Raw genomic sequence first — 21,867 nt, 5'->3', positions numbered from 1 at the left:
CATATGCTGATTTATAGTAAAAAAAACTTGCTTCTTTGGCTTTTTTGGGCCAAGAAGTATAATAAAAAGGTATTTTCCCAGAATATTTTCTCAGCCTGCACTCCCCAGCAGGAGCTTGCCATTGCAGCTTCACTCTTCCTGAGTGTTTTGCAAGGATTTCCACATATGAAGAGGTTCTTTGTAGTAGGCAAATCAAATACGAAATACACGAGGACGTTCCTTCTCTGATGTACCTCAGCATGCCAAGTACCCAGAGATCAGAAGGACTTCAGAGTTACTGTCTAACAATTATTTTTCAGAAGCTGCATCTCAAGTCGTCTTCAGATACCTCTTTCACCAGGCAGCAGCATCAATACGATGTGCAGATGGGATCAGTGAGCTCCTCCCTGTAATTTATGTATTTTGGTGCATGGTTCAACCTTAGGACACAGCAGCTGGCATCAACTGTCAGGGTCGTGTGAAGGCAACAGCGCTGCTCAGCTTTTTTATTTCATTCTGTATTTGAGCCTGGGTGTGCAGCATCACCAGCCAGATAGCTGTAGTGGGTTTTTTCCACTTCATTGAAGAAACATACATATTCTCAGCAAAGTGTGCCTTTTACAACAGGTACATAAAAGTGCAAAGAAAAGGGCATAATTTTATAGCCTCTGAGAGAAAGTCATCAAAACCAAGTGCTGTCAGTCTTCACTTGTTATCATAATAATTATCATAATAAAAATACTGTGTAAAACGTGACTAGGGTTACAAATTCAGTCAATTGAAAGGTTAGGGAATGGGTGAAGAATTGTTTCCCAAGCAGCCTAGCACAGTGCAGACACTGTCCCTTGCTGCTTGCTGCCTCAGACCAGGGCTGGTCCTGCCTATGGTGACTTTCCTCTTTTTTCTAGCAGGGCCTGCAGTTTCTGTAGGGCATGAGGTTTCTTAAGCAGAAGAATCTCCTGAAAACCAGCCACAGTTGTGTGCCAGCAGCTCACCCCACACAGCGAATGGATGTTTTGAATTAGACTAAACAAAAAAGAGGAGTAATACATAGCAAGGAGACAAAGCACAAAGATGTCCTAGTCGATTTTTCTGATGTCTGATTCATACAGGAACTTAATGTAAGAGGTGATGATCCAAGTCACTTATTCCTGTATCCTAAAATCAATATTTTGCTTGAATAAAGGTTGTTGCCTGGGGTTGTTGCTATTGGAGTGGTCTGGACCGGTAAAACTAATCTTGTGGTTTCAAGGGAGTATGAGCGGGTTATCCTCTTTCCGTCTTCTCTTCTGTTTTGCCTGCAGATAAAATGTTATTCTTGGTAAGGAAGTCTGTATCCCAAGGAAGTACAGCAGCTAGGCCCCACGTAGGATGCGGCTAGGGAGGGCTGAATACCAATAAAGATGAAGTAGCAAATTCCTCCCATGGGCAGGAGCTGATTCCCCCAAAGATCAGCTCCCCATGTGCTGGGGAGGGCTGGGAAAGCTGAGTGTCTTGGGCAGGGTCTACAGAGCAGACCGAGGAGCATTATCCCACCCCACACTTTCACCCACCTTCCTAGGAGCTGCTCCGAGAGGTCAGAGAGCTTGAAATGGGGATTTTGCAATTATACCATCTTTCCTAATTCATAATTTATTTTCCTACTGGCCATTTCCAGCTGAAATTGGGATCCTAGGTGGCCTAACACTTTTCTCCCATGATGGCAACTCTAACTTGAATTTTATTTGTATAATTGATGGCCTTGTTCTTTATTTGAGAACTAATATTGTTTGTGCTCAAACTGTGACTACTCCCATGGCAAGCTGAATACGTGTGTCTTTGGGGTGACGCATCACCTGTCAGTAAACTGTTACGTGCTTCGGATTATATATAGGAATGGGAGTTACAGGTAACGCTTGTCTGAGGGTCAAAATAGTCATCAGTTACAACTGTATACATTTACCATCTTTTTGTTGTATCTAGATGAAAAATGGAAACCTGTTTTCTGAGTGCAGTGTCCTTGAAATTGTGAAATAATAGATGGGCACCTGAGGATTACAAAGCCTATCTGGGCCATGTTCACTGGAGATCATCTCAGTTGGCCTTTAATCTCTCTGCTTCTTTAGAATTTTATTTAATACTTTATAGAAACAGCAAGTTGCTCTAATCCAGGGGCGATTGAATGTACTTGTAGTTATAGTTGTCTGCTCATGGAAAAAATATCTTTCCATCCCCAATGACAAAGACAATCCTATAGCTGTTGATCTATTAGTACAGAAAGTACAGATGCTGCACAGCTTTGTATATGTTTCTCTGCTAAAAGTTCTAAAAATACTCTTTTTTTTTTTTTTTTTTTTTTTTTTTATTCTGTGCAATTTGCTCTTTACACCTATACCCTGGGCACTACAGAGATTTCAGATCTGTGTGTTTTCTTCCTCTCCTAGTGCTGTAAATTGCTGAAGTAGCCTCGTGACCCCCTAAGAGCTTGGAGCTTCACCCAGCTCCCCTCCTCTCCTTTAACAGCACCATCCAAACCACAGCTCTCTGCTTCACCTCATCACCCTGAAACTCAACTTTTTGCTTCTCCAGTGCACTGAAACCTGCTCAAAACCTGAAAACCCAGGACCATCAGTCATGTAGCATTGCTTTTAAATGCTCTTGGTGGCAGGGAAAGGATGAAGTCTATCTCTGCAAGCAATTGGGAGAGCAGGTTGCTGTCTCTGTGGGCATACCACTGCTTTAGTCTTCTGAAAAAAAAAAAAAAAAAAAGAAAGAAAAAAAATTATGCCAATAATAGATCAACAGTTACAGGAAATGTGATGCTACATGTGCATTGATCAGCAGTAAATGCTCTTATGTTGTCTTCCTTCGGAAGCATCAACTCCTAATCCCCTTTCTGAGCACTACCCCTGTGATGTTGTAAATCCAGCCCAGGCTGACTGCTGCTCAGCAGCTCCCAGTGGAAGGCCTGCAACAGAACAGCAGGATGCTTGCTACAGCCCCTCAGAAAGGATTTTGGTTTTAAAGTGTTTTTCAGGGAACACAGGAGGAGAGGGCAGCTTTGTTTCTGTGTGTGTACGGCACCCGGCACGTTTTCACAGGCTGCCTGCTGCACTGTGATACCAGCAAGCTCAGTGTCAGCACAGCACATACCTCTGGGATTATGCCCCTGCTCCTGAATGAGCTCTTTTCAAAAGGGTGCAAGCTGACGTGGCTCCTGTCCTGTGTGCAGGGCCAGTGGCAGGGTGATGCTCAGCGACTGCGGCTCAGCTGACGCTGGTCTGGTCTCAGCATGTTAAAATCCCCCTTACGTATTGTGATAGCTGTGATGTAATTTGGGTATTTTATGTCTCAACAAAGTAGGACTCGCACACAGGGACTTTTAAAATACATTTTAATGAATTTAAGAAGTTATTAAAAATAGCAGTAGTGCACAAGACAACGACACCAGTCAGTGTTTGGGATCTCAGCTGTCTGCTTTAGGATTTCAGTTATTGTATTAATAACATCTATTACATCACTGTGCTATAACTGCTTACCTGTTATTGCTATAACAATTATCATATTATTATAGATGATTACATTAAATTCAGGACCCCTTGTCAGCCTCAGCGGAGCAAATACTAAGGGAAGCAGCCTGTTTTGAGGCAGCCTGGCTGTCTTTCCCATCCCACACGCTGCCCTCTCGGCAGCCTGGCCTCCAGGCTTCCCTTGCACAGCACCTCCCAGATCTGCCACACCGAATTATTTGCAAACACCCCTCCAGCTGGTATCACCAGGGGATCAGTCCACATGCAAGAGGCACTGGGAAGCTGTGAGAGACAACCGATGCCATGCGCTGGTCATAAGAGGCAAAAGAAAGAGACTCCTCCAAAGCCCCCATTCATAAACTTAGCACAATAGGGTAAAGAATGGTTAGGGAAATTTAAGCTGGTGCTGAAAGCTGCTCTGCTTTGCTGCTTTTTTACTCAAGGGATGGCTTTTATTCTGAACCGTAATGCTTATGATATTTCAGACATGGCTTGCTTCGCTAGGTCATGTGAATGATGAGTATCACCGCATTTGGAGATTTCCAGTAAATGAAACACACATGGGGGTGAATGCAGATACAGATCACTTGCGTCAAACCCAGTGTTATCAGGGCTCGGTGAGATATTCTTTTCAAGGACCTACAGCAATTGAAAAGTGATTAGGGTTTCATTGTATTTTCCAGTTCCATCCCATAGGTACGTATGACAGCCCACATGGAAAACCTGCTGCCATGCTGTCACTGAGTGCCCTGTGTAGTATGGAGGTGTGGGATGGCAGCTAAACAAAATTTCAGTTGTACACCTGGTATTTTGAGGTAGTTCAGGCTTTAAGATGAAGTGGAAGCCACCCTACCCTACCATTACAAAGAAGTGTGTTGCTGCAGAAGTGGGAAATGCTTCCTTTTCAAATAGATGAGTAACAGGACTGGAAAGAAGATGCACAGTGGAGCATTTTTAAAGAGTTCACTCATTAGTGGTTTGAGAGCAGTATCCCTTGGCTTTGTCACCCTCTGCCATAACCTCCCCCTGTGGTCCAGCACGGTGCCCAGAAAACATCAGCATGAGTCACTCCTGAGCAGCAATTAGTGCTGCAGTTAACGAGTGCTGCTTTACATTACACGGGGACAAGTCCCCCCTCTGACGGTATGTTGTGAGTGGGCCCTTCCTTCTGATTCACATTCATGCCAAGCAGAGTTGCCTTCATCTAAATCACTGCTGCTTAGCAGGATGTAACTGTTGTGAAGGGGTCGGTAGATTGCCAGGCTTTACAGTCATCCACATGCTATGGGGCAGAGATTACATCTTGCTGGATGTTTTGCTGAATGCTGGACCTGCGGGGGCTCAACACCTAGCAAGAAGTTAGCTCTCACTGGGGAGTGCCAACGTGCAACTCTTAAGCTTTTACCTTACAGATAAACCAGTAATCTGAAAGCAGCCCAGGTAAGCTACTGGTATATTTAGAGCCAGTGGGTTTGGTCACTCGTACATATTTTTTTAGAAGTGCTGTCAGATCTCTCACAGGCAGTATTTTCTAATGAATGCAAATGAAATTTGTGATAATCCATTTCAAAGCGATCGGTAGCAAGCCATCATTGCGCAGGGAGAGAACATTATTTATACAATTCATAAGCCACAGTAATGCTCGTGCATAATTCTTCACACATCACAGTGACAGAAGTGGCCTTCAGGCCAGACTTTCCAAGCCAGCCTCTGTGTTTTTACATTGCAGACATCCTCACTTCAATGGCTGACTACTTGATTTTGCAGGCTCAGTTTGATGCACATACGATAGCAAGCCCACACCTGCCTGCAGATGCCAAATTACACCCAAAATGACTCGCTCCTCTTGGTAGCAGTGAATAAAATGACAGGGTGGTTGCTCCAACAGGCTCTGAATTCCCTTTTTTTTTTTTTTTTTTTTCCAAGTATTTGTCTCCTGCCTCCTGTCCACAGCTCTATTCCCAACCTTCCTAGCGCTTACCTCAGTGTTGAGACTTGGGGCATATCTTGTGTTTACATTTGTGATTCCTCTCAACTCAAACTTTATTTCAATGTCTTACTCAGCCTCTAATTCCAGTGCACTGCCTACCCCTTGCTGTTCCCCACGTGTTGTCTCACTCTCTCCTTGTTCTCATTGCTGAGTTTGCTGCACTCCTCTCGGATTTGCTAAAACTAGAGTTCACTGAAAGATGAAAATAGTCTCTTCCTGTCCTTGCCAGGCTTCTGGGAAAGTGGAAATAATTGTGTCTCTTCCTGCTGATAATACTGTACTCACTATATCCAGTGATCTTTTGGGGAAGTTTAACTTTTAAAATACCAGGCAATTTGTTAGTATTCATTGAGTAACCTCTTTCCTGAGACACTAATATTAACCAAAAGACTAACGAAACCTTGTTTAACCATCATGGAGAGACTTTTTAATAGATGGCCAACTCTGGTTGGTCTCTTGATTATAAAAGGTAGCACAGAAATGTTCCTTGCAGCATTAATTCATATCAGCTTCTGATACCAATTTCCTGCGCATCAAAGAGAAATGCTCCTCTATTGTACCACTTTTATTTTTAAATCACTTAGGCCTGTGGTGTGTTCCACCTATTTCTTTTTGCAGTGGCACCCTCTGCCCTTAGTCCTACAGAAATATGATCTATATTGGTTAGCGTTTCCCATGCACGTGCAGCCTAGTCCCACAGAGGTACATTGGAGATCTTTCATTGCTCTTGTATAGGGGCTAGGGATTTTTGGTTGGTTAGCCCCTTGTGCTCATCCCCCTGCTTCCAGTCCTGCACTGGCCAGCGGATGTTTCTCCCTATCATCCTCTGATAGCTCCCAGAGGTAGATATTGCATTCTTTCTCTCGCACCTAGCCTAAAGTTGAGTCCTTGCATTATGGAAATACAGAGCCATCTCCCAGCCCAGCACTGATCAGAAGGCTGTTATGCAAATCCAAGCAGGTTGGTGTGAAAACGTGCAAAGTATGGCCCTGACTGTGGCATTACGTTAAACACTTGGTACTCTGGATCTGTGAAATCCATTTTTTCAGCAAGAAGCAGAGTTTATAGCTCCCAAAGCCAGATCACTACCTGCCTGTTTCTCATCATGTGATGCATCTTTCCTACTTATATTTTATTTCTATTTCTCTTACTTTCCAAGTATTATTCCTTGTAACTGAGCAAAGGTTGCATTACTGTCCATCCCACACCACAACCCACCATCCTCCTGGCTTCTCAGGCTGGATGTTTCCAACTGTAGCTTTTTGTCTTAGTAAAAGCAAGAAGTTTTTAGGATTTGACAGAAGGTTTTGCATCTCTAACATGATTGCTACTCCTATGCTGCAGCAGTGTGTGGAGGCCTCTGCAGAAACTGGTAGGCTCATCTGTGACACCAAGGGCTTGCTAAGTGAACGCAACAACTGGAAGACATCCTCTTATTTGTGCTACTCTTGCTTGAAGTCACACAGAAGAGCAATGGATGTGAGTGTAGAGCTGTACCTGCAGCTTTTCAGCTGTATTGACTTGTCTTGTGTACCAGGGCAGGTACCATGGCTGGTGGCTGCTTGCAGTTGCATCTCTGTTTCCAGAATAATGCCACACTGAAAATAGAAAAAGGGGAAACAGTAACTGTTTATCCTGGCTAAGATTGTGTAACAGGTTTTCATATGATGTTTGCAGTGTTTAAAATCTTTTTTTTTTTTTTCATTAAACCGTTTCAGTATCCAGAAAAAAAAAAAATCTCTTACTCAGCTTCATTAGTTATAGGAATTCATGAGATTAGAGTAGAGAGCAGATTAGCAAAAACAAACTGTAGTATGTTTTGGGCATATGGTGCTGCACATGAATGGGTTTTAACTACTTAACGGTGTATAACAAAGACCAGAAGAGGAGATTTGTCTTAGCATGGCATAATTATAATTCGTAGTAGCTGCATAGCTTAACAGTCAGGAACCACAGAGGCACGGAAAGCTTTTGCTTAGATTTGCATGGTGTGTGTCCGTGTCCCTGAGCTCACACCATGAACCTGCAACAGCTTAGGGTTCACCTCAGCTGGCAACCGTCCCTCATAGAACAAATATAAATAGAAGTAATCAATGAAAGATGCCACAGTGTCAGGTCGATCATTAGGGATTATCATCCTTCAGACTTCCTTTGCCTTTCTTGATGGAGAAAATTCCTGTTTTCTCTTGGGTTGTGCTGAAGCCTGCTGTGCTGCTTGTTGGAGGGGTAAGCATGCCGACTAATTTCTGTGCCCAAAAGTGTTACAAGCCACTGAGGGCCATATTAGAAGCAGTGGCCTAAACCACTGCAAAAGGGACCTTGAGCTGACAAAAGGGGAGGCACTGCTAGTTGAAGTACCCAATATTTCCTTCTCCTGTGTGTATGGGGCAGGTTCAAGGGAAGCTGAAGCTCTGGATGCCAACAAAGCATTGCAGCAAGCTTTGAATTCAGATGACTCCATAGTTTCCAGCTTCTTGCTTTTTTGCCTAACATCTGCTGTTCTCCTGTGATACTTAGATACTTCAACCTACGCAAGTCAAATTTTTGCCGTTTCTAAATAAATCCAGGTCACACTGGTTTGAGCTTGGTCCTGAAACACAAGCTTGAGAGAATGAGTGCAAATACCAGTAAGGTGGCTGTGCTCCACTGCCCCTCCTGAGGAAAGCTGTGCGTTTCCATTTGGTGGTGGGAGGTTTCAGAAAACCGAGCAGGGGTGATGACATCATTTCCACATCTTAAATGTAAAATTGTGTCTTAAAAAAACTGCTTATAAAGTGCTGTGAAGATTTGCAATGCCAATCAAATCAAATGTATGTAGTAAATTCCAAAACACACAGAGAGAATTTTTTTTATTATTATTTATTTTATTTTATTGGTGTTTATCTGGGCTCTTTGTGTGTTTGCTAGCAAGGGCTAACCAATGATGTTATGCCACACAGCTTTAATGTGCGTGACCTTCCATTTTTTTGTGCTGCTTTCCTCCAAGGTTTCCACAATGTGTTTCACATCCACTGTAAGTAACATTCTTGGACTTCTGCCCTGGACTAATCAAACATAAATCATTGCCCCATACTGAAAGAAAGTTTTGCCAAAAATTGTGGTGGTCCAGAGGAGAAGAAAAGTTGTGGGTTTTGTTTTTGTTTGCCTCTGTGAACTTTTGACTGATTTTATTCCTTTCTGTTTTGTGTGTGGGAAATAGTGTGCACACTGACAAGGCCCTGATCATCTTGTTTTCTCAGCGATTAATAACAAAAATTAAATCCCTCGTTGCTCCGGAGTATATCCCCACTTTCTCCTCAATTAGTTTTATGGCTGTGAGCTCTGCCAAACTTGCAGGCTTTGTGCTTAGCTTATCAATAACCCAGCAACACTTCTGTTTCAGAGTTCCCTGAAGAGAAGAGGCAGCAGAGAAATGCACAAAGAAAAAAAAACACTCACCCAGGTACGTTTTTCAAGAACGTGCAATTTGTAGCAAAATCGCATGACGGAACTCAAAATTTCATTCTGCGGGTGTTGACGGGGCCATCGGGCACATTAACTAGAGTGCAATTAGGCCTTAATCTACTGAGACTTCCCAGAGATAATGTAGAAGCAATTTAGGACGCAAGCACAGTCTCCAAACCACGCAGCATCTCGGGTTCGTTGTGCACGTTATCAGCAGAGCAAGGCTGACGGTTTCGTACAAGAAGAGAAAATCACCTTGCCTCACAAAGTAATTGGATCACAGCTTAGGGACTGGCTAAATTTATACGTGGTGCCCAAGTTGTTGCACTAACGAGCGGTGAAGCAGCCAGCACGGTGTCACATCAGGGGAGCCACTTGTGACACTGTGCTTCTCCCTGCTCAGATAAAGGGCAGAGCCCGAGCCAGACCCTTTGTCTGCCTTTGGACACTGGTTTTATCGAAGTCTCCTGGGCTGGTCCCCCTCAGGAAAGTGCTCTGCACCGCTTCCTCTGCTCCCTGTGCTGACAGTAGGAGTTGAAGCCTTTCCCAGTACCCACACGGTTACTGTTTATAGACAGGGAGATGGGGATAGTGTTTCATCTCCCTGTGAAAGGAGCCAAGAGTGGCATCATTATCTTCGCTACAGAAAGGTTGAGCTTCCCCTGCTGCCCCTTTGGCAGGCTCGGTGCATGCAACCGAGACGTATGGCTTTTCTCAGAGTCGATGGAGTCTTAAAATCCCATTGATTCGTAATAATAGCTGTAATAAATTAGAACATGCTGCACTTGAAACGGGCTCCATGGGCGGCTGAAGGGCTGGGGGTGGCCAGACTGGGGGCTGCTGCCTCCATTCCTGGGGCACAACAGAGCGAGCATCCCTGTGGAGCGAGGACAAGTACTGAATCAGACCTTAAAATGGGGCATGAGACTTTCTTCCTGCATCGCCTGTTATAAGTAATTATTTAAGTCACCACTGAGGTCAGAAAGTTTGTTTTCCTATAAGTATGTAAGATATACATATGAAATATATACACATGGAAATTACAAGTCAAGATACATGAATGCATGGTTGGGTCCATTGGGCTTTGTAGGAGGCACTGTCCTTCCCTTCCTCATTCCTGGAAATACAGAGAAGTGCAGAGAGAATGGATTCATGTGCTTGTATTTTTCCACCCAAATCCAGACACTGGAACTCCAGAGCACAGGAGCAGCTCTACTTTGCCTTGAAAAGCCTTACAAAGGACTTCATAAAATTAATGGGGTAACCCTGGATCACCTCTGTACCATTCACAACATGAGGAAGTGATCCCGGAAACCACCCAGGAAAAATAAAAACCTTTACACCATACCCACACGTGTTTATACATCATGAAAGCGAAGGATTTATGTTCAAAGGTTGCTGTTCAGTTTTATTCAGCAATTCTTTAGGGTAGGAAGGATGGAGAAACAATCTGGTATACTGACATGTCCTAGCCACCTCCCAGCTATGGGGCATTAGACAGAGCAGTCTCCAAACCCAGGTATCCACTCAGAGTCACATTTTGGTTGAGACCAGAGCACACCATACCAAGTGCCTGACCCTGGTTCAACAGCTCTGGGTCCTGGGGCAGGGCTCAGAGGGGTAAGTACAGACACAGCCAGGGAGGTTTGAAGTGCTGCTTTTCAGGAGCAGCCACCCTAAACACCTAAAAGAGGTTCAAATACCTAAACTGAGACATCTTAGGCCAAACGCTAAACAGCTTTTGAAATGAAGGCTTGACTTACTCAAGCCAACAGGAAGAACCTTTTTGTCTTTCTTTTTAATCCCCATTACAAGTTTTTCGACTGAAAAGCAGCCGCAGACTTACATTCTTTAAATCTGTGCATCTGCATACTTACAGATATGTATAACATACAGCAAGACCGGCGTTTTTATGTACTGGGAGCTCATCATGAAAATTAGTGGGAATGTCACATCCACTGCAGGGCACATCGTAAATTCCTGTGAAACTGATTGTCTTGAAGTCATGTAAAAGCAGAGTTGTTAGTCATGCTTACCCGCCTCTAGCAGTACTGAAGAAAAAAGTTTTTATTCAGCAGAATTGCAAAGTGGAGCTTCTTGGGAAGTACCAGGCACCAGGCAAAACACAGAGAAAAGTGGTTCTCCAGCGCAAGGTAGGAGTGAGTGCTGGTGCTCACCTGGTGCTTGGGTGCTGGTCGTACTGCCCTGTCGTCAGACTCACAACCCCAGCACGCTTACCCATCTTCTGCCTGGCAGTCCCATGAGACGGTGGTGGTAGAGGAGATGGTGGTGGTCTCTACCTATCTTTGTGTCTTCTTGCCAGAAAAGAAATATCACATTTGGGAGTTTTTGATCAGCTCCTCATTCTCATTGCATCATTTACATTGCATAATGAATTTAAGTTCATTTCTTTCATTTAAGTTTCATTTGTTTATCTCAACACTCTACATTTGCCTAAATTAGACTGCAGACTCTTTAGGGAGGAATCTGGGTTTTTTCTTTCTGTATTTTTTTTTTCCCATTAACATCCCTCTGTAGTGCTATACACAGTTGTGGTGCTATAGCATCCAAATATGCACTACCAGTAACCATTAATTTCCCATTTATCCTTAATGATCCTTTAAGTCAGTGACTAACACCATTAACAACTGAACATTTTTGCACTTTTCCTTCTTTTCTTTCAAGACAGTCTGCCCTACATACACCTTTTAGGAAAGTGTCCACATGCTGGATGTGAAATACAGAAATACAGCCAGGCTGTGCCATAGCCCAGCTTTCAGCCCTTGGGATTTGAGCCTCTTGTTTCTACAGAATGATGTAAAGACTGTGTTCTCCTTTTTTTTTTTTTTTTTTTTTTTTTTTTAACTTTTTAATTTTATTTTTGGCTTTCATTTCATTTGTGACAACTTGTAACAAACTATTCCTAATTCTGTGATTTGGCCTCACCTTAGTTTGCCTTATATTCAAAACTCTACTTGCTTAAGTGGGTCTTGCCCTTTTGCTGTTTCCACTTGGTTTCAACTGATCAAGAAATGATTGATATTTCTGTACACAAAGTTTCAGAGGGACAGATGCATGAAGGTTGGGGTCCTACCCTTCTGGCATGCTTAGATCTTGCTGATAAATCTCTCCTGACCATTCTTTTCCTTTGGAAAAAACCTGTCTGGGGAATGGGATTTTCAGTAGTCATGTTTCCTGGCAGAGAAGCAGGGAAGATCTAGAGCTTTCTCACCTTTCCAGATGGGATCCATATTTAGTAGGCGAGATAAACATTCATCTGCTCTGTTGTTTTGTATAAGGCTTGTGTTTGTTTAATGAAAAAAAAAATCTTCTTTGTTTCAGCTCTTGCAAAAGACAAAACTTACAAATGCAATACTTTTTTTTTTTTTTTTAACATAGACAAAACCTAGCAATAAGGAACTGCTATTATAAGAATAGTTAACTGTTTTTGTCCTGCTGTAATAACATGCTAACTCCATATAATCTAATAATATAAGTTTGAGTTGTGCAGTGATGCAGAGAAAAAACATTGGGGGCCTGACCCCAAACCCACTGAAACCCTTCCCTTTTCCTCAAAAGCTTCAAAATGCACAGTGCATTGTCTCTGTGAGACAAAGTATGAGGCAGTGACTGCTATTTGTATTGATTGAAATACAGCCAGGAGAAGCTCCTGGGAGAAGCTGCCCCTACTGCTCACAGCCATGGGCAAGGTGTGCAGGCAGGCTGGTCATCATCAAGGGCATCAGTGCAGCTGCCTGCAGGTGGTGGCACTGATTGTCGGGCTCTTGCAGCCAATGTTAGACAGCAAGCATGGAGAAGGACACTGGATCAGAAAGACATAATAAGGAAAATGTCAGATGTGATTATTTCCAAGCTTTTAACAGATAAATAAAGAAACTGAAGTGAGCACCCCACCTGTGAGTGCTGATTTGCAGTGCTGGTCTGGATGTTACTTTCCTTGTAGTCTCTGTATTTCCCTAAAAGCGAGGCCTACAGCAGGAGCTGATTTGTGATGACAGGAAACACAAAGGTAATGTATTGTTCAGCCCTGACCAAAGATGATATTTTAATCTAACATCAGAGCAACCAACATTCAGAGTGACTCCAGAACAAGCTGCATTGAGTTTTGCAAGGTTTTAATGTGATACTTAATTTGCAATGTAGATCTATAAAGAGAAAAGCAATTTGCACATGGATTTTGTAACAGCGTGGAAAGGAGGTGTGCATGTGAGAAGACGGAAAGAAAAAAAAAGCCCGTCTCCTGGAGGCTCTGCTTGTAGTCAGTTATATGCACCTTGTCTGCATTTGTAGAAGACTCACGTTACAGGTGCCAGAAACACAGTGAACAGAGTTTCAGTCAGTCAGCTGGTTGCAGTTTTCTTTAGACTCCTGGTTATCACTGAAAACAGACTATTAATGGAAACTTTGGCTGTCTTTTAGCCATGTCTTGTTAATACAATGTAGGATAACTTTTTTTGCTATTTAAGGTTTAAAAGTCGCATCCTGCACCAAGCACAATCAGTAGGAAAGCTGACTGAATTCAGAAACATGCAATCAATTACTTCTCTGTTTTTGTATTAACAGTCGAAATGAAGACATAATTTGTAATTAGTATATATTTAAATAGAATGAGGAGAAATTAATCCAAGTAACATAAAAGGCACCATTACCAATGTGCAAGGATGTGTACTTTAGAAATTAAATCATTTCCTCAGCTTGCTGAGCCATAATTAGTTTTGTAATTTATTATTTTTTTAATAGGCTGATTTGGGTGAACAATTAACATCAGTCATGTTTTCTTCTGGATTCGGTTGCCATTAATAGGAATTGTAACAAAATGGTGCTTGTGAAAGACAACAGTGCTATGGAGACTGAAATGAAGTTTCCATAGACAATTGCACATATGTCCACATGGCCTAACAACAACGATGAAATCTGCTGTCTCAAGAGATCATCTTTCAAAGCCTGCCTTCCATTATGCTGCTAATGCTGATAAATGTGTCTCTTATGAGGCCAAGTGCCTGTATCTCCATGACAATTCATGAAAGTGATTCATGCAAAGAAATTGTTCACCAGCTTAGAATTTACTTAACCTCATCTCTTATTTCAGCACAATGCACACTGGAGTTTTCATCTGAGTGAGATGCAGGACTTTAAAATGCCCAAGTCCAGAAAAAAAGAATAATAATTAAACTCCCATTTAATACCCTGGTGCTTCCAGGAAAAAAAAAAAAAAAATGCAGGTTTTCACATGGGATGGATTTGGATGTAACCATGGTTTAATGATTTTTTCATTCTTTTTTCTCATGTTATCACCAATCTCCCTTGTGAACAGTTGTCCATACCAGAAAGAGTGATCATGTTCTGTTCCATCCTAATAATAACAACACCAATGACAACAGTAGTGCTGTCTATTCTGAAAGGGAATTAGGTACTCCAGCTATTTCACAGTGTTGTGAGATCCAGTAGTTAAAGTACAGAGCATACATTTCTTCACTGTGCAGGGCAGCTGTGAAGCTTAGTGCACTCTTTTGTGCTCCGTAGCTGAAGAAGCCCAAGATGCGGGATTATGACAAGGAAATTTGTTTGAGCAGTCTTTGTTTCATGATGCTAATAATGAGCAAATGTATCATGAAAGATAAATGGAACAGAAAGCGCCAACAAATCATGGCCCCTTTTCAATATAGTCATTCTCATTTTCCACAAAATTTATTCAATATCTGAGAAAAAAATAAACATTGAGCACCCTTGCCCTGGCACTCCTGCATCACTGAACACTTGGACCAGCACAACGATTTTTTTTCTCTGTAACTTGGGTCAAGCTGCTTTGCCAACTTAACCTGGACCGAGCCATGAAATGCGCCAACCGTGTGGTTTGTGCAGCTCTGTCTGTGTTGTTTGCCTACCTAACAGACATGGCTCAGGGGAGTGGGGAGGTGAAGATTTGGAGAAGCAAGCAACTTCTTGTGCTTTTCTAACATTGTGTGTGGGGGGGGCTTGTTCTTGGCAGGAGGACAGCGCTGATTTGAAGTGCCAGCTTCAGTTCGCCAAAGAGGAGGCAGCGTTGATGCGGAAGAAGATGGCCAAGCTGGGGAAGGAAAAGGATGAGCTGGAGCAGGAGCTCCAGAAATACAAGTCCATCTATGGAGATGTGGACAGTCCCCTGCCTACAGGGGAGGCCGGGGGACCTCCCAGCACCAGGGAGGCCGAGCTGAAGCTTCGGCTGAAGCTGGTGGAGGAGGAGGCCAACATACTGGGCAGGAAAATAGTGGAACTGGAGGTGGAGAACAGGGGGATTAAAGCTGAGATGGAGGATATGAGGTGCCAGTACGAGAAAGAGTGTCTCAGCCGGGACCACATTTCAAGCATTCCTACCTCGCCCTACGGTGACTCTGTGGAGTCGGCCACAGAGCTGCGCCGGCACCTGCAGTTTGTGGAAGAGGAAGCAGAGCTGCTGAGGCGGTCCATCTCTGAAATTGAGGATCACAACAAGCAGCTAACAAATGAGCTGAGCAAATTCAAGTTTGAGCCCGGCCAGGAGCCAGGCTGGCTGGAGGATGCAGCCTCCAAGTGCGGCGGGCCGCTGCAAGAGGAACTGAAATCAGCCAGGCTGCAGATCAACGAGCTGAGTGGGAAGGTGATGAAGCTGCAGTATGAGAACAGGGTCCTGATGTCCAATGTGCAGCGGTACGACCTGGCCTCCCACCTGGGCCTGCGCACTTCCAGCCCCAGAGACAGCGATGCCGACAGCGATGCTGGGAAGAAGGAGAGCGACAGCGAAGAAGGTCGGCCACCCCAGCCAAAGAGAGAGGGGCCGATCGGTGGGGAGAGTGACTCCGAGGACATTTATGAGAAGACGTCAGGTTTTGGGAGTGGGAAGCCATCGGAAGTCAGCGACCTGTGCTCCACTGAGCTCATGCGAGTGAAAGAGGACACTGAGTCTTTAATTAACATCAAACGCGAGGCTGAGCGGCTTGAAAGGACCGTAGACCGCCTTATCACTGATACGGACAGCTTGATTTATGACGCAAAGGTGCATATAACCAGCAGCCCGTCCACTGAGCAGGACTTCAAAAGTGATGAGGGAAGGGGGGAAGATAAACATGAACCAGAGCTTCTGGACACCATTAACTCCAGGATGAAAGCTTTCCGGAAAGAGCTACAGACCTTCCTGGAGAAGGTTGATCACATTGGGGAGGGCCTTAAGGAGCAGATGGAGGACCTGTCTCCTCTTCCCCACCTCACCGAGTCTTCCAGTTTTCTATCCACAATGACGTCCATGTCGCGAGACTCTCCCATTGGTAACCTGGGCAAGGAGTTAATCACAGACTTCCAGGTAGGTTGACCCCTTGTATTCCTTCTTTCTGTTTATCGTTTCTCTTTCTTGCTGGCATCGCTACCCTAGAGCTAATTTTCCTCACAGCTGCTTTGTTATGATTTCAGACCTGCAATGTTTTAAAGTGTGTAATGTTAAACAGACACTTTATAGGTTTTTCTTTTGTTTGTTTGCACAAATCCTTTGATTTAGAGGCGGTTCCTCATGGCAAAAAGGCTAATCCACTGGTGCTATGGAGATCTGTGTTCTTTTTGTTTGTAACAGCAGTGTTTCCCCATGAAAGAGGAGATTAATTGAAAAAAAAAAAATCTTAATGAAAGTAATTTAGCAGCCTTGCTAAGAAATACGTGGAGGTCTTTATTATGCTCTCTGGTAAAAGGGTCAGGCGTGTTCTCAAAAGCCTTGCCAAAAGAACCCAACCAAAACACCGTTTTCTAAGTGATCTGTTTTGAAAAGCCTGCTTACAGCTCACTCCCCTAACCGAGCAGCGAGTGAGAAGCACTGTAGCCAGCGAAGGACTGCCTTGCGTAAAGCGTTGCCAATGGGCGCATGCCTAAACTGCCACAGCTGCCACACTGGATATGGCTTTTCTGCACAGCACAAGTAAGGAAGGAAGAGCCTTGTATCCCATATCCTTCATGACTTGTATGCTTGCTGTTGGTTTGACTCATGCATCCTCATTGCATGCGCCTCATAACCAGTGTTTGCCTTCTTTTTTCCTCTCTTTCTCTTTTTTGCTTTTCAGATGTTTCAGCCCATCATTTTGCTCATCCTCATTTTGGTTTTGTTCTCTTCACTTTCTTATGCCACTGTATTTAAGTTGGTTTTTCTGTTCACGCTTTTCTTTGTCTTGTAGTTTTTCAGTCGTCTACCTTACCCATTTTTGTTTTCTTTATTCCCTCCTGTCCTTTTGTTTTTTTTTTTGTTATAAACCGCCCATGCACCTAACAGTCCAAACTGAGGGATCAGATGGAGTGGCAGCTCAAACAAGATCGTGGAGAGGAGCGAGAGATTCACCACCAGCGAGCCACCACCGACCCACACCGCAGAGCTGATGGAGACATTAAACTCTACAGGCCAGGAGACAAGGGCTGTTTCAGTCTAGAGGTCAGCAAAGCAGCCCCTCTTGCTCACTGCCTCCTGCTGCCTTAGCCAGGATATGAGGAACAGAAGCCAGGGGTTGGGGGAGTAAATTGGGCAAAACACAGCACCCATGTTGTGCAATTTTCAGTGACCTCCTTCCCCACCCTTGCAGTTTCAGAGAAGCAAATTGGTCCTGACTGTGGACTCATTGCCCTGCTCCCAGCAGCTTTGCTAAGTGGAAAAATACGGCTCAGGGACCCAGTGCAATTAAGGATAGTAGCAAAAAATCTCAGGAAGAGGTTGTGATACCTGATGTCAGATCATGCTTCTGTGACTCCAGGTTTCACCTTGTTGGATATTTTCAATCTGGAAAGTCTACAGATAGCAACCACTTTGCATTTTACCTGACAGTTTGTGTAGGAAAGAGTTTGATGCTGGCATGCACGCTAATTCTCAACAGGGAGCACAGCAACCTGCAGCTTCCAAAAAAAAAAAAGCTTATTTAAAGCAGAATTCTCCATTGTTTTGGTTGTTGAGTATTTTTCCATCCATCAAAAACATTGATCAGTTTTTATTTAATTCTTCATCCATGCAGAGGCCATATGAGCCTCAGTAAACATCTCTTCAGCTGGTTTCTCATGAACATAAATTGTCCAGGCACAGCAACTCATCTTGAAAAATACAATTTCCAGTCTGTCTCCATAAAGGAGAACACTGAAAAACTTTTCTGCAGGCCACTGGCATGCCAAATCCACCTTGAAACTGCTGGTTAGAATAGCTTCTAGTAAGGGAGGAGTATTAATATGTTTTCAATTCTAAAGACACACACATGGAGGCCTTAGTAACTCTGAAACCTCTGATTAAGACTGGGAAAAGAGAATGCTGGCTGGGACAGCTGTGTTTGTCATTAAGCAATAATAAACACTAGAAAGAGGGAGCTTCAGGGTGGCTGGTAGCCAAACAGCAAAATGCTGTACTGAACACTAAAGAAAGAGTGGCCCATCATCTTAACGCAGGTAATTCTTTGCCTTTTTTTTTTCTTTGTATGTGTGTTTTAAACTACCCTGACAGTGTAGACTTCTGGTTCTATTAGAATAATTAATTTGTTCAGCAGCTTCTCTTCCAACTTTTCACATTTACAAGTGATAATAAATGTCAGAAAGGATATCTGATAAATCCAGGACACCATAAGTCTGAAACGCTGAAAAGTAAAGTCTTTCTTCTTCAGCTGTAAAATGGGAAGATGAGGTGGAGAAACCTTCCAGTTCACCAATTTGATTGGTAAATAATCATGGTAGGTTAAGTCAGAAAATGACCAAAGCAAATGTTTACGATATTTCTGTTTTAATTCTGTCATCTTTATTAATTCTCTGTTACCTTAAATCAGCCACATTATTGTATTGCTGTGTACATGAGAGACCTTTTTAAGATTAGGGAGTTGGGTAATATGGGCACAATCTCTCTTTTTTTCCTTTCCCAAGATGAGATAGTGTGCAACTGTGGACAGAACTGTTTAAACACAGATTGGATAGTTTTTACACCATATCCTGACAAGAAAGAAGCCAGGAATTATAATCAAAGGTAGAGAATTTCTAACCGAGGTCCAGATGTGCTCAAAAACTGAGTAAGGATGCAGTTTAAATGTCCCAAACAAGGAAAATGTTTAAAGCTGATGTGTTTGTTTCAGTCAGGTTTACTTAAACAACAAAGAATATCACACTGCTTTACATTGAAACTTTTCAGTGGATGGACAGCCGGTGGAAATCATATAATCTGTAATAGTTAAGACCGAGTGAAGCAGAAGATCCTTCCAAATAATTTTGTATGTTATCAATTTAATTCTTTTATTTTTTAATTGCATACACTGCATTAGCAAAAAAAAAACAACATTTTTTTGTGCCAGATGAAAGACCAAGAAAAAATATTTTTCAAATACCAAAGGGCTTTTTTTACTACCACAGAAATTTCAGATGGAGACTCAAACCATTCCGTTCCCACAGTAGAGATGGCTGCATGTAAGCCGCTATCTGCTTTAACTTTTGAGGTGAAAATATTCACATTGTCCAGTGGGTCATATTGATTGATGATCTTCTTACTGTGTATGGACTTTCAGCATGAGAAGAACACATTTCATTTCAGTTAGGCAAATGATTTCTTTATACACAAGCAAACCCATTTTTCTAAAGCCCTTTTTTTTTGAAACTGAATTTTAAATTGAAAATGTCCCAAACAGTGCTGAGCAGCTTCCAGTTAGCTATTTTCTCAGTTTTTAAAAAATGAGCATTGTAGGAGCCTAATTGTTTGATTAAATACAATAAATGCAGACTGACTTCTGCTAGAAACTACCCTGTAGCCTAACTGTAAACATCTGCCTTTGTTTGGTCTTTGCACTGCAGTTGTTAGTGCAACAGTATTATTAGAATGTATTTGCATATTAAAGAGGTGGGTTAGAGTCACAGTCCAAGGGAAATTATATCTTGAAATTGCCTTAAGAGCAGGGCTTTGTTTTCTTGCTGAAACGAGCTGTTCAGCTGCTGTCGCAAGAGGCTGGAGCCCATTGGGGTGGATGTTCAATCCATTATTCATGATTTTAGTAGAGCTGGGTTGTGGTGGGTGGGGGAAATGATTCCTCACCATCCAAAGAAAATACAAGTGAACAGGCAAGAATCTCCATAACTGAAAGGCATGGCAAAACTAAAAAAGGTAATGCAATGCTTTATGGAGCAAATGCCTGGTACAAATCAAAGGATTACTATGGCAACAAATGGAAACCTGTGTAAAATATGATTAAAAAAAAAATCATCTGGTGAATTTTACCCTTTCCACCAGTGGAATAGCCATAAACAAAATGCAGCTTCCTTAAAGCAGGCTGCAGACTTCTCATGTTTATTCAGAGGTAATAAGATATTCTGGAGAAGAAAAAACTCTTTCAAAACTCTTTTTTTTTTTTTTTTTTTGGATTTAATATCACATGTTCCAAAACTGAGCTGTATTTCCTAGCAAATCCTTATTTTCCAGTGACAGGGTGTCATTTCTGCCCTTACCTGAGTAAGTAAGTATGTATCACCAAAGGCAAAAGTACTCATCTTTGCATTTTAGGTTTGAATATTGTGATTAGTTTTGTACAAGCATTTTAAAAACTCACAGATCTGTTTCTCTGTACAAAAATGACACAAAATTTCAGTTCCTCCAGTTTTATGGAAAAAGAGTCACTGGTTTGATTTAATTTAAAAAGTACAATTTATCACCAGAGAATTAAAATAAAAGCAGATACGACAGGAAAGGTGAGAGCATATATTCAGAAGCAATTTTTTTGCAAGTTCTATTAGTAGATAGGAAGAGGTCACATTGAGGAATAATTTCTTCTAGGCCATTCTTAATCTGTTTTTCCATTTTTCTTACTTATTTTGCCCATAAGAAATATGAAGCAGATCAATTAGTGTAAATTAATTTCTGGGTTAAATGTGAACGAACCAAATACAGGGATGTGCAATTTAGATAAGTCACTTTATCACGTGCTTTGAGTCAAGTCTTCAGTATGGATACATTTTGGACATGTGAGAATTTTGGTCTATATTTTGAATATTCTATTTTTAGCTTGTTTTGGAGGCTGTGCTCCTTCTGTGCAACTTTCACTGAGAAATTTTCAGCTGGATGGCATTCACAGCAGCTCCCAGCCATGCACTGAAAATTCACACGTCCTTTCTCTTGCCCTGATTTAAGATATTGTTTTCCCAGAAAAGAAACAGTGAATGTTTTATACATTGTGACTTTTCTTTATTCTAGACAGACAGACAAAAAGAAAGAGAGGGAGAGAGAGAAAGAAAAAGGGCACCACATAGAAAGTTGTATCTCTTAGTGTGCACTATCCCTCGAACTCAAAGTTGTGGGAAGAAGAAAGACAAACTGGTGCTGACAGTATTCCTTCCCACCAAGATTAGGAGCAGCAAGAATAATTTACTTTGATGAATTGTATTCTTTCTTGCTAAGCAAGATTCCCTAAAGGTTGACCACATAATGGCATAAAAGACCCTTTATGATGTAAATCTGGATATTCCAGTCCTAACTGAACTCAATGAGACTTTGTATACTATCCATACAATGAGATGGATTTTTAAAGACCTGGAGCAAAGTGTTCTGTGTTTTCATAAAATCAGAGACTCATAAGCACAGACAAATAACCACAAAACTGTCTATTTTACACTAGTGAATGGAATATATGTCATATATTTTTAAGTGGGAAAGGAGAAGAGTACATCTTCAGAAGTAGCTTCTGAGGATTCAGTTAGATGTGTATTGCATGTAAAAAATAACACAAAAGGCATTGGAAGTTCCTGTTGAGTCTGTGTTTTTGTATGCAAGCAATGGTCAGCTGTGAAGTATAAAAAAAAAAAAAAAAAGTAGTTTTTAGACTGTGTGGTCTAAAACATTATAACATTGCATCTGGTGGGCAGCATAAAGTGTTCTTCTTTTGGCTTCCTTGGAATTGCACACAAATGCTGGAGAGCATCTTTCTACCCTGCCTT

General features: G+C 42.3%; 1 protein-coding gene across 7 annotated transcripts in view; it reads left to right on the top strand.

Moving 5' to 3' along the window:
* The window catches only part of MTCL1 (microtubule crosslinking factor 1), a 104,439-nt gene that overhangs the window by 42,629 nt on the left and 39,943 nt on the right, over positions 1-21,867 (top strand). For 3 of the 7 annotated variants that reach the window (XM_084508114.1, XM_084508117.1, XM_084508116.1), the window contains exons 4-7: positions 8,861-8,920; positions 10,998-11,075; positions 14,933-16,258; positions 17,210-17,365. In XM_084508114.1, coding sequence (XP_084364240.1) covers positions 8,861-8,920; positions 10,998-11,075; positions 14,933-16,258; positions 17,210-17,365 — 1,620 coding nt within the window. The remainder of the gene's footprint in view (positions 1-8,860; positions 8,921-10,997; positions 11,076-14,932; positions 16,259-17,209; positions 17,366-21,867) is intronic. The other 4 variants (XM_084508118.1, XM_084508115.1, XM_084508112.1 and 1 more) reach the window with 3 other exon arrangements.

The sequence above is a fragment of the Aythya ferina genome (genome assembly GCF_964211825.1).
Source record: "Aythya ferina genome assembly, chromosome: 2".
Lineage (NCBI taxonomy): Eukaryota > Metazoa > Chordata > Aves > Anseriformes > Anatidae > Aythya > Aythya ferina.
Note: the sequence above shows the minus strand (reverse complement) of the source record. Positions and strands in the feature narration are given on the sequence as shown.